This window comes from Odocoileus virginianus, chromosome 5, assembly GCF_023699985.2.
Source record: "Odocoileus virginianus isolate 20LAN1187 ecotype Illinois chromosome 5, Ovbor_1.2, whole genome shotgun sequence".
Lineage (NCBI taxonomy): Eukaryota > Metazoa > Chordata > Mammalia > Artiodactyla > Cervidae > Odocoileus > Odocoileus virginianus.
In genome coordinates this window covers 79572827-79585838 of record NC_069678.1, presented here as the reverse complement: position 1 = coordinate 79585838, position 13012 = coordinate 79572827, and the positions used below count along the sequence as shown (strand labels likewise).

The following is a 13012-nucleotide window of genomic DNA, read 5'->3' as shown; positions in this document are numbered from 1 at the left end:
GGATTGGAGGAAAGAGTTAACAGTGGAGAAACATGACCATTAGTATTTCAACCAAGTGATCAAGGTCAATATTAACAGTCATGCTGATAATGTGTATACTTGATAGGCTATGATGAAAATGGCACTTCATCTGTATGGTCTTCTTTCCAATAACCTATAAATCCAGACTTATCTTGAGAAAAACATCAGACGAATTTCAACAGTGGGGAACCCTGATAAATATCTGATCTGTACTTCTCAAAACTCGAAACTAGCTAAGAGGAGCCTAAAGAGATAACTAAATGTAAATGTGGTATCATGACTGGAATCATGTTAGAGAAAATGAAGACCAAGTTGAAAACTAAGAAAATGTAAATAAATTCTGGACCTTAAGTAATAATAGTGACCAATATTGGATAGGTAACTGTAACAAATGTACCATACTAAATGTGAGATTTAATAACAGGGGAATCTCGGCGGTGGGTAATGAGGAGAGTCTGTAGTATATTCTCAAGTTTCCTGTTAATCTAAAACTGGTCTTAAAAATAAAGTCTGTTTAAAAAGAAGAAAGGGGCTGCCACACTCACCCTCTATGATGGCCCACACTCTGTCTGTGGAGTGTGTTTCTCTCTAAACAAATCCACTTCTTACTTATCCAAAAAAAAAAAAAAAGTAAGGAATGGGCAAGAGGAGAAGTGAAGTATATGCTAACTTTTTGAACAACAGCAATAAATAAATGCCTTCTTTTGTGCTTAATAATAACTCAAACAGACTTCTATTAAAACATTTTTTTACCACTGGACTTCTAAGCAGGATATACATTCAATGCTATGGGAAAAAAATGCTATGGATAGAGTTGATGTTCTTAAAAGTAATTACTGACTTCATTTTTGAATTGGAATGCTTCAGCCTCATATTTAGGACAAGTTGGAGGAGTCCAAAGGGCTTATTCCGTACATATCAAAAATTTTTTGGAATATGATATAATGTAGTAAGCATTGACTTTGGGGATCTGGCCCCAGTTCTGTTATTTAAACTCTTTAAGATTAATTTTCCTTATTTGCATATGGTACATTATGATAAAAGAGTTAATTCATAGTGTGAAGATTAATTAAAAGACTACCTATATAACGTGTACCAGCTGTACTAACAACCAACACTGTTAGTAAATAAGCAGTGCGTTGCTATACATACATAAAGATTAAAGGAATGATTTTTTAAATTAATTGTTTAACAAATTAAATTTGTTAAATTAGTGAAATCAAATCTACAAATGCTCTATCAAGGATCTACTGCAAATTAAGCTTTGTGCTAAATGGCATGGGGAATTGGAAGGATGTGATAAGCAAGGAACAAGGAAAGCCCAATTTTATAGGGGCGGGTAATAAGAGGTAATTATCCAAAGCAAATATGAATTATTGTTAGATTGCAGCCTATTAAATAGACTGAATACATACCGTGCTATTCTTTGACCCTTGTTTATATAGGCTGCTGCTGCTGTTTAGAAACTAAGTCATGTCCAAGTCTTTGCAGCTGCATGGACTGCAGCCTGCCAGGTTCCTCTGTCCATGGGACTCCCCAGGTAAGAGTGCTGGAGTCGGTTGCCGTTTCCTTCTCCCAGGGATCTTCCTGACCCAGGGATCGATCAAGCGTCTCCTGCTTGGCAGGCGGATTCTTTACCACTGATCCACCTGTTTTATATCATTTCAGGACACTATGGAATTGCTATGGCTATTGGCCCCTACACAGAAAAGCTACCAGTCTTATTTTTCAAATTTTAAGAGCTTTGATTTGCTTCACAGAGAATCATTTCCAGTACGTTATACTTTTTTAAAAATGTGTTTTTTTTAAGTTGTTGCACAAACAATGCTATAAAGAAAAAAAATGTAAAGTGAAAACTAAATCCAAAGTTCTACATTCTAATGTATCAATTGTTTTCATTTTTCCTTATTCCTTTCAGTCCCTGAACATATGACATGGTCTTTAAGATCAGACCTGGTAAATGTTCAGTTTTATAAACCTGATGTGCCTGCTAACAGGCTCTTCATGGGAATTAAAGAGCTATTGTTATCAACAGGAACAGGGAAGCTGGAATCAGTTACCAATTCTGCCCTTATTTACAAAACACCCAACTTTCCCTGTCTGTATTTACACTTCTGAACTAAGCTGGACTGGCACTTTTGGAAAATGACTACAGCTTTGCTTTTAAGGAACATCATATTTTTAAGGGGGATTGTTAATTTATGCAGAATTCCTTTGAGATTCAAACCTCTTGGGAGAGGTAATAATAACAATTAATGTGTCAAGTCATGTTTACTCATTTTACTTATTTTTTGAAAGCTTGGAATGTTTTGGAATAAAGACTAGAAAGATCAAATAACATATTGGTAAATTCTCTGTAAATAATGGTTAAACTGACTTTTTTTTTTTTTTAACCATCATCCTGATTTTTTCAGACAAAGAAACTGTAGGTATATGCAAACTACCTAGGCTTGCAAAGTTGTAATAGGCAAAAAACACGGTAAGACCTGCTGAAGACCATCATTTCCCTTCACTGGTCAGCCTGCCATTCTGTAGCATGCAGACTGAGCTCAGCTGACAGTCACTCCCAGGAGGGTAAGTGTATTGTCTGTTGCCAGATTTAGCACATCAGCTTTTAGAAAATCATGTTTCTTTTAACCAGTGCTCTCAGAATATTTGATAAAAGGTACTTTGATAAAGCATTACAGCAATAACTGCAAATTTGAATAACATCAAGTCTTCATTTTAGAGCCTCCATTAAGCATCAGGCTATGTAATGGGCTAACCATCCCTCCAGGAAATAGATCACAATATAATAGATGGCTATGAAGGCCTGAGGGCAGAGCATATGGCCTGCCACCCACCCACCTGCCCTGTCTTTGCTCCATCACCCAAACTGATCCTAGAAACCAGTTCCTAGCTATGCTCAAGAAAGGAATTACAGGGCAGCAATTGTCAAAGACCACTGTAGATAGAACTTGAGTGGCAGGAGCCAAGTTATATACTCTAAATCTTCCAAGAACCTTGGAGTTTTCTTAAGAGAGTAAATCACGTTGTAACAGTAACACAATTGTTATGTTGTACAGAATCATCAGACATAGTCTCTGCCTTCAAGGAGCTCTAAATCAAGTGTGTAGATACACAGTACATCACAGTGCCACAACAGAAGTAAACACAGGATGCGGTAAGTGTGGGTGCGATGGTGGGAGTGGGTGTAGAAACACAAAAGAGGGGCTCCTAATCCAGTCTTGGGAATTTAGAAAGAGCTTCCCAAAGGAGGTAAAATCTGAGCTGAATCCTGAAAAATGAATAGGACATCAAACAGATGTTGTCAAAAATGGTAAAGTCAAAGTATGGAACAGATATTTAAAGGGCAAGTATGATAAATAGGACATAAATGGCGAAAAGGCCCTATTTCTTAAGACCCTTGAGAGTTCACTAGGAACACAGCTCTACTCTGGTAATAGTATGCATATACTGAATATATACTACAAAGACTTAATGTCACTTGATAAATAAACACATATGGGTAGGAGTGAGTTTTGAGGATAGCTCTTATTTTTATGTCTTTCTGAGATCAGTCTTCACATCTGTTACAGAACCTACTTTGAATGGATTTTGTGCATATGGAACTTTTTACCTCCTAAAGGTTCAGTATTGTACAGGATGAATGCATATTTTGAAGCTATACATTCAAAGTTTGAATTTGACTTTGCTAGCTAACTGCCTGTGTGGGTTTAAATAAAGTACTTACACTTCCTGGCTCTTTTTCCATCTTCAAAATGACAGCACTAACTTCATTATGCAGATTTTATAAGGCAAGGCTGATATTCAGCCAACACACAAGTGGTAAGATTGTGTTGGTGGTTAAAAGTTAATTATTTCCATGTGAGTTGGATATAGCTACTTCCCTGAGAACTTGGGACACCTAGGACCGCCTCATGATCCCACAACTAGGGGACTGATGCCTGGCATAGCAAATCCTGGCACAGAAATCCCAACAAATATTGTGATTGTATTAATTATTGAAAAGTTTGAATGTCATCCAAAAACTAAGTAATATAAGTGAAATGCTTGGCACATAGTGGATATTCAATAGATATTAATCGAATGTATTTAATTTATGGACTCAATCTATGGATTTAGGTAGGGAATAACTTCTACTAGGTGATAGCCATTTATTCAATATATACTTATTGGCACATATTCTTATTGGGGATCTGATTGTTTGCATCGAGAGGGAACTCATTGAATCTCTGCCACCTCCAATGAGTAACAGCACTGATATAAGGCTAAAGCAAAATGAATTCTTTGGGGACAAATTTAGGACTAAGGTGCTAAGAGTTAGTTATACCTTTCACGATGGACAAGCAGGTTAAATGTTCGAGCATCAGAGTAGCACAGTGTCTTTTATGAATGCTTGCCTCTTTGACTTGGCTCCATGGGACCACCTGGTGTGATAAACAGGTGTTTTGGAAAACCTCTACCCACAGCACTACTCACACTGAACACTCTGGTCACCAAATGTGTGTGATGTTTGGGTTGGGGGCAGGGATCCTATACCAAGCATTCCTTGTAATCCATTAAGCTTTGTTACATAGCAAAAGATAACCAGAGTAGGCCCAAAGAGACAACAAATAATAAATTGTTTTCTGCTTAGCCTTGTTCTTTATGGAAAACCCTTGGTAGAGATGGGTATTGAGGTTTCACTTTTTTAATATCTTTCTTCTTTAGTTAATTTTCCTTAGTTGCCTAACATGGTTGGCAGGAGATAGGCGAGGTGCAAGATACTAAGTACTGAGCCCTTGTAGTCAAATTCTCCAGGGAGTCAAAGAGAGAAAAGTTACTACAAATTGCTATAAGTATACAATGAAGTTTTGCACCCAGACTCCTTCCTATGTGGAATCCTTAGTTCTGGTGGTCTCTATCATGAGAGCTAGAAACATTATCTTTCTTTCTCTTTCCTAACGTGAAGGGCACAGGCCTTCATCAAAAACTAAAGAATAGCCTTCTAGACCCTCTTCCACAGATCCCATCCCTTTAACATCTTTCAACTCTGGCAATTATACCAGATGAGATAGAGAAAAGTCATGCCCAAAGGAAAAGAGGCACATTTGCTCCAATATGGCCTTTCTTTGTTCTCCTACTACCTCTTAATAATATGACCAGTCATTCTTATTTTCAGCTGACATATATCCTACACCCTCCTCCCTGGCAGGTGGAAGATTGGGAGACCTCCTCTGAGCTTGAATTGGACTTTTACCACCAGGTATTCTGCCAGGCCAGAGGGCAGCAACTATAGGCTGTGGGCACCTGTTTTGGTATAGACTTACATGCTAGCAGTGGTTTTTGCATTTTTAATGGATTTTTTAAAATGAGAGAATAACATTTTGAGACAGGTTCAAATTATATGAAACTCAAATTTCAGTGTCCATAAAAAAAGTTTTTTGAAACATTATCACATTCATTTGTTTATGTACGATCTGAGGCTGCTTTTTACTATAATGGCAAAGTTGTGTAGCTGAATGGAGATGGTATGCCCCCCAAAACCTGAAATATTTATTGTCTGGCTCTTTACAGAAAAAGTTCGCAGATCCCTGTGCTAAGTCCTAGGACATACCTTCAAGAGGCACAGCAGCAGCAACTGGATAACTGTCCTTCTTCTCATCAAAAAACTAAACACAGTAGGGTGATTTGAGGTCATCTATACCAAGGCTTTCATTTCACCCTTCTCTCCATTTCCTAGTTGAAAGATGAAAAACTGAAGTTCCAAGATTAGCCAGAGTTTCCTAAGGTTACAGTGACTTATTGGTAGCATACAGACTTAAACAGGTCTCCCTATTCTAAGTTAGATGCCCTTGCCTAGTAATCCTCCTTGAGTCCTAATATTTACTGTACTAAGTGGGAAAAGATCTTAGACCAGGAACTTACTTTGTTACCTGTCACCATGTGGTAACATGAAGACTTTGGACTTAGGAAATCTACCGTTCCTTTCAGCCTTGATCTTCTCTGCTTTTAAGGGAGATGATGCTGACTCTATAGCAACAACAACAAAAACATCAAGCTGAATTCCAGCTCCTGCTGCTTACTGGCCCACTGTCTTCAGACAACTTTTGGCTTTGGTTTCATTTGCAAAATGAATATAATAGTAACATCTGTGTCATTAAATCAATAAGATAGTAACTATGAGAGGGCTCAATAAACAAGGGGAAAACAAGGGACTGAAGGGAGAAGGGATTAGAGAGGCAAAGAAAGAGGGTGGGGAGAAGAAATGGAAAAGAGAAGTAGATGGGGAGAAGGGGAGTAAGTCAGAAATGGGAAAAGAAGGGGAGGAGGATTAGAAATAATAAACAAAAAACCAAAAAAAAAGTGGAGGAGATGGGGGAAAAGATGAAAAGAGGCCAAAAACTGTGTGAGAGAAGAGGAAAAGGGTTGTACGGAGAAGGAGAGTGGTGGTAGTGACAGAAGGCGGTGCCACCACCCTCCCCTCCTGTCTGTATCCCTTCCTGGCACTCTGCCCTCAACAACTTAGTTTCACTCCTGCAGTCTCTCTTCACGCCACTACTATCTCACTTAAACTTCTACCTGGAAGATAAATTGAACACCCTGGCCTCTCAGTTCTAATAACAGGGTGTATATCTGCTTCAGTCTTCCACTCCCCTGGGCTCATCCCAGATCTCAGCAGCAGCAGAAACTCACAACCTCTGATACTTCAGTTCCACACATCCCACTCAGATCACCAGCTCGTGTGCTCAGGTTCTCTACTGCCACCATCCTTGGACATCAGTACTTCTAATATCTTGACCCCCACCCCCACCCCGGCTCCCCTCCACCTCTCCACTGTTAGCCCTCACATGCCACCATTTGCTTTACTGCCTGATTTTGATTCTGCATGTGCTGTACTGGCGCAGTCGCTCAGTCATATCCAACTCTTTACGACCCCATGGACTGTAGCCTGCCAGGCTCCTCTGTCCATGGCGATTCTCCAGGTAAGAATTACTGGAGTGGGTAGCCTATCACTTCTCTAGGGGAACTTTGTGACCCAGGAATTGATCCAGGGTCTCCTGCATTGCAGGCAGATTCTTCACCATCTGAGCTACCAGGATAGTCCTTGATTCTGCATAAACCATCACAAACATTCTCTTGCAAACACTCCCTTAGACTTCTCTCTCTCTATTTTACTTGCCTGGCAAAACCCCAATTCTGGATTAGCCCAACTGTTTCCCTGCCCTTCTCTCTGCCTGTACCTGAATAGTCTAATATCTTTAATGATCTTAAATCCATGATCTCAAAAACCAATTGAGCGCTTAATACTTCCCAGAAGACCTACTGATTAGTTTTCTTTAGAAAAACACATTTTCCACTATCAAAGATGTCTATTTCATACCTTTTGTCTCCTCAGATATCCTAGTCCCTTCCCCTTCCCCTCAGGTAACATTGCCCTTTCATTACAAGAAAAAGAAAGTTATCAGACAGGAACCCTTCCTACCTTCAAATCTTCCTGCAACTGTACTCTTCTTGTTATTCCTGTTACAAATGAACATCTTCCTCTCTAGGACTTTTAAGTCATCTAAGGTACTCCAGGTGTCTTAGATGTGTCCAAGTCCTTTGGACTTGTTCATCTGATTTTTCTTCTCAAGGGGTTACCTCTCTTTCTTTCTTTCAAATCATTCCTAGCCCCTTAAGCATGAGCTCAAGTATAGCATTGACCAGCAGAACTTTTTGTGATGACAGGGTTGGTATGTATGCTGTTCAATACAATTTCCACTAAACACATGTGATTACTGAACTGTTAAAATGTTGTTATTATAACTGAAGAACTGAATTTTTAATTATTTTTAATGTAATTAATTTAAATAGCCATATGTGGCTAGTTCAGCTCAGTTCAGTTCAGTCACTCAGTTGTGTCCGACTCTTTGCGACCCCATGAATCGCAGCACACCAGGCCTCCCTGTCCATCACCAACTCCCGGAGTTTATTCAAACTCATGTCCATCGAGTTAGTGATGCCATCCAGCCATCTCATCCTCTGTCGTCCCCTTCTCCTCCTGCCCCCAGTCCCTCCTAGCATCAGGGTCTTTTCCAATGAGTCAGCTCTTCACATCAGGTGGCCAAAGTATTGGAGTTTCAGCTTCAGCATCAGTCCTTCCAGTGAACACTCAGAACTGATCTCCTTTAGCATGGACTGGTTGGATCTCCTTGCAGTCCAAGGGACTCTCAAGAGTCTTCTCCAACACCACAGTTCAAAAGTATCAATTTTTTGGTGCTTAGCTTTCTTCACAGTCCAACTCTCACATCCATACGTGACCACTGGAAAAACCATAGCCTTGACTAGATGGACCTTTGTTGGCAAAGTAATGTCTCTGCTTTTTAATATACTCTCTAGGTTGGTCATAACTTTCCTTCTAGGGAGTAAGCGTCTTTTAATTTCATGGCTACCATATTAGACAGCACGGCTCATCGCCCATCCTAAATAAACTTTGTCTTGACCCTTATTTTATCTATTATTTTCATTTACTCATCTCCTATCCACTCCATTTTCAATCATGCTTAAAATTAGATATCATGTATGATTTGCTTTGGGCAGAACTCTTTGTAAGTCTCCCTGTTGCCAAATGCAGTTTTATCTGTTCTTATTTGTGTTTAACACAATGTTGACTACTACACCAGCACAATCCCACCCCAAACACTCTCTTTGCTGGAATAATGGATTCTCCTGGTTTTCCTCTTACCTTTCTGGCTCTGCCTTCTTGGGTTCCTCCTCCTCCCTCCAACATTTAAAGGTCTATTCACTAAGACTCATTGATTGAACTCTTTCTTCTCGAAAATTTTTCCTAATGCAAGGGGCAGGGAAATGGAGTTATAGTTAGAAAGACTTCCCACTGCAATTAGAATATAATCCAAACTCCTTTCCTTAACCAAAGGGTCTGACTGACCTGTCATCAGCCAAACTCTTCCACCTTTCATTCCCTCCCTCGTTTCACACAGCACTGATCTTATGGGCCTTTCAACTGCTCTCACAGATGAAAGTCTTAGAGGTTTTGCAAAAACTCGCCTGTTTCCTCTTTGTGGGACACTCTATCTCAGTGTTTGCCTAGCTTTGCTCTTTCCTATCCTTACGTCTTGGCTTGTATATCATCTCTTCAGAAGTCTGAAGAGCCAAATTACAATTACCACAGCCAAATTACATTCATCTCTTGTTATTCCTCCGTTTGGTTCCTTCAAAGCCAATATTGCTATTTGCATTTATCTATTCGTGTTGATTTGTTCAGGACGGGTGCCTACCCTCTGGAATTTAAACTTGTGAGCAGATACAATGGATTGTGCTCTCCCGTAGGCCACGTCCCAGGCGCCAGCACACGCCCTGCACCAGCTGGCTCACCACCCGCGGACGGAACGAATGAATGAGCCCTCGGAGGGGCAGGGAGGACTTGGGCTCGGCCAACGCAAGAGCAGCGGAAGCCCCGCCCCTTCCGGCCGCAGCGCAGACGCCTCGGCAGCCTCGGCTGCGGGGCCGCGGCGGGCGCCGGCTCGGCCCTCCCCCTTCTCCGCGCCCCGCCCCGCGCCAACGCCGGCCCGGCTGCTGTCAGCTCTCTCAGAGTCCGACCCAGCCGCGGTGCATGCTTAGCCGCTGCGGCCGCCGGCTGCTGCACGTCCTAGGCCTTAGCTTTCCGCTGCTCACCGGCCGGCCACTTTTCCTTTTCCCGCATCGCTTCATGAAGCCGCAGGTCGTGTTCGTTCTCGGCGGTCCCGGCGCCGGCAAGGGGACCCAGTGCGCCCGCATCGTTGAGGTGAGGCCCGGGCAGTCGGTAGGCTCCCTGGGCTTGACCGGACACCAAGCTGGCCCGTCCCGCCGCGCGCGGCTGTCCGCCCCCCCCGCTCCCCGAACCGCGCACTACGAGTCCCGGCGGCCGATGCACCGCGGACTTGGCGGTGGTCGAGGGTCTACCGGCGCGCTGCATGTCGGGACTGGTAGTCCACGTCCGCCCGCCCCGGGGGCGCCTAGAAAGGAAGGGAATCGCTTGGGGTTACTTTGTTTCTGCACCCCTGTTCCCTTACATTTTGGGGTCCAAGTTCGTCTCGAGAGTGGGCCGGGAGAGGGATCCCGGGAGTGTCCGCTTCCGTGGACCCTGAGCGCGTAGAAGGTCAGTGTACCACTGGTTGCGGGGCGGTTGGAGGCGGTAGCTGCGTCGATTTGGGTTAGAGGCCGGGGTGTGCCCACAACTGCCTCCAGGAGAGACCGGTTTTTTCAGCCCTCCCCTTCCCGAAGGGGAACTCTAAACGGGTAACTAAACTGGTCTTTACTCTAGAAAGGAGCCCCGGGCGACAGGGCTTTAGGTGTTCTGGGATCTGCTGATTGCTCTTTCTGAACCCGTCCTGGATAGTACCAGCCCAAAGCCCAACCCACTTTCGTGAGGTTGGAAAAGCGTGGAGTATGAGATGAAACTTCAACCTCTGGCCCGGCTGCCAACTCACGCCTAGTCCGTGGCCAGGTCACTTCCTCTCTCCGAGTCTCCGTTGTCCCCACTAGAATAGTAGAGGCTGTGCACACAGATTTAAACTCAATATGAAATGCCTCGTGGAAGTGAAGTCGCTCAGACTCTTTGCAACCCCATGGACTGTAGCCTACCAGGCTCCTCCGTCCATGGGATTTTCCCAGGCAAGGGTACTGGCGTGGGTTGCCATTTCCTTCTCCAGGGGATCTTCCAGATCCAGGGATTGAACCCAGGTCTCCCACATTGCAGACATCTGCTTTACCATCTGAGCCACTAGGGAAGCCCAGTAAATAGATGTGGAATCGTTTTGGATTTCCGAAAGGGGCATCCATAACCTGGTAAAGTTTCACACACCTGAGTTAAATTCTCAGGGTGCCGCTTAGCTCTGCTTGACTCTTGACTAGGGTTATTTGGACTTGGCTAATAACTACTCTCTCAGCCTTTAGGTAGTTTCCCTACCCCAAATGCCATTGATTTATGATCCAGAAGGTCAGATGGTGAGCTGTGGGGTTTTTTTCACTGGAAAAGAAAAAAAAAAAAAAAGAAATGCCTCCCAACTCTAAAATGGTGTTATTCTCCCCCTCCCCCCCAAAGTGTGATAAGGTTACCGGTTCAATTCCGTTAACAGTTTTCGAATAGATACTTGATTAGCTGCAGTGTGGGTGAAAGACTTATTGGAGAATCTGGGGAATGTTTGGGAGAGGAGGAAGACAAGAGATATCTAGAAACAGAAGAGGGGACCAGTTGTGTTGTAAAACACCAGAGAATTCTTGTGAAACTCCATGACAGAAAGATTTTGACCCAGAACTTCTAAAATTATTCCCTCCTCTGTTCTAGGATATGGCTTTTATTCAGTTCGGTTCAGCTGCTCGGTCGTGTCCGACTCTGCGACCTCATGGACTGCAGCACGTGGGGCTTCCCTGTCCATCAGCCAACTCCCAGAGCTTGCTCAAACTCATGGCTTTTATTAGCTTTGGGATTTTACTCCTCTCTCAGGTTCATACAACCCACTCCTGTAGTATATTTTATTCACTAAAGAGCATCCAGAAATAGTTGGATGGTAACATAAATATCTTCATTATGTGTTTTATAGCTGTATTGATAATTGTTGATCAGTTGTAGGAATATAAGTGGAACTAAATCAACCAAGAAATAGATAAAAATTTTTTCTGCTTGTTTTTGTTGGTTCTTTTCACTTTTTAAAAGACATGACAATTGATTTCAAGTTTTTGTTGTATGTATGAAATAACTCACATGTAAATGGCATGATAAGGGAAGGAGAAAAGACTTTATTTTTGTTTGTTTTTGTTTTAATTTTTACTGGAGTATAGTTGATTTACAGTGTTGTGACAGTTTCAGGTGTAGAGCAAAGTGAATCAGTTTTACATGAAGGACTGATGCTGAAGCCGAAACTCCAATATTTTGGCCACCTGATATGAAGAACAGACTCATTGGAAAAGACCCTGATGCTGGGAAAGATTGAAGGCAGGAGAAGGGGATGACAGAGGATGACATGGTTGGATGGCATCACCAACACGATGGTCATGAGTTTGAGTAGGCTTCCAGAGTTGATGATGGACAGGGAAGCCTGGCGTGCTGCAGTCCATGAGGTCTCAAAGAGTTGGACACGACTGAGCAACTGAACTGATATATATATCCACCTATTTAAAGATTCTTTTCCCATACAGGGCATCACAGAGTATTGAGTAGAGTTTCCTGTGGTATACAGTAGGTCCCTGTTGGTTATCTGTTCTATATATGGTAGTGTATAGCTTAGTTGCTCAGTCCTGTCTGACTCTTTGGGACCCATGGACTGTAGCCCACCAGGCTCCTCTGTCCCTGGGGATTCTCCAGGCAAGAATACTGGAGTGGGTCTCCATGCTCTCCTCCAGGGGATCGTCCCAACCCAGGTCTCCCACGTTGCAGGCTGATTCTTTACTGCGTGAGCCACACAGGAAGCCCAAGAATCCTGAATGGGTAGCGTATCCTTCCCTTCTCTAGGGAATCTTCCTGAACCAGGAATTGAACCAGGGTCTTCGGCATTGTAAGTGGATTCTTTACCAGCTGAGCTACCAGGGAAGCATTCTATACACAGTAGTATGTGTATGTCAATCCTAGTATCTCAGTTTATCCCTCCCTCATTCCCTTCCCCATTGGTAAGTTTGTTTTCTGTATCTCTGACTCTCTGTTTTGCACCAAATTTTTTAGATTCCATATGTAAGTGATATCATGTGATTCTTTTTTTTCTCTGACTTCACTCAGTACGAGTCTCTAGGTCCATCCATGTTGTGGCAAATGGCCCTGTTTCGTTCTTTATTATGGTGGAGTAATACTGTATTGTATATATGTATCACATCTTCTTTATCCATTCCTCTGTCTGTGAATGGTTAGGTTACTTCCATATCCTGGTGATTGTAAATAGTGCTGCACTGAACGTTGAGGTGCATGTGTTTCTGAATCATGGTTCTCTCTGGATATGCCCAGGAGTGGGATTGCTGGATCATATGGGAGCTTTAT

General features: G+C 42.6%; 1 protein-coding gene and 1 long non-coding RNA gene across 4 annotated transcripts in view; both read left to right on the top strand.

Annotated features, from left to right (window-relative positions):
• The first annotated feature begins 1448 nt into the window (after nucleotides 1-1448).
• On the top strand, nucleotides 1449-5304 carry LOC139035243 (uncharacterized). Its single transcript, XR_011487889.1, has 4 exons — nucleotides 1449-1561; nucleotides 1690-2595; nucleotides 3087-3184; nucleotides 5219-5304. It is a non-coding gene; the product is annotated as an uncharacterized lncRNA (long non-coding RNA).
• A 4155-nt stretch (nucleotides 5305-9459) lies between these two features.
• CMPK1 (cytidine/uridine monophosphate kinase 1) overlaps nucleotides 9460-13012 on the top strand; it is a 34453-nt gene continuing 30900 nt past the window's right edge. Inside the window, exons 1-2 of one of the 3 annotated variants that reach the window (XM_070468201.1) lie at nucleotides 9460-9790; nucleotides 11333-11491. In XM_070468201.1, the coding sequence (XP_070324302.1) occupies nucleotides 9620-9790; nucleotides 11333-11491 (330 nt within the window). In that variant the 5' untranslated portion in view covers nucleotides 9460-9619. The remainder of the gene's footprint in view (nucleotides 9791-11332; nucleotides 11492-13012) is intronic. The other 2 variants (XM_070468200.1, XM_070468202.1) reach the window with 2 other exon arrangements.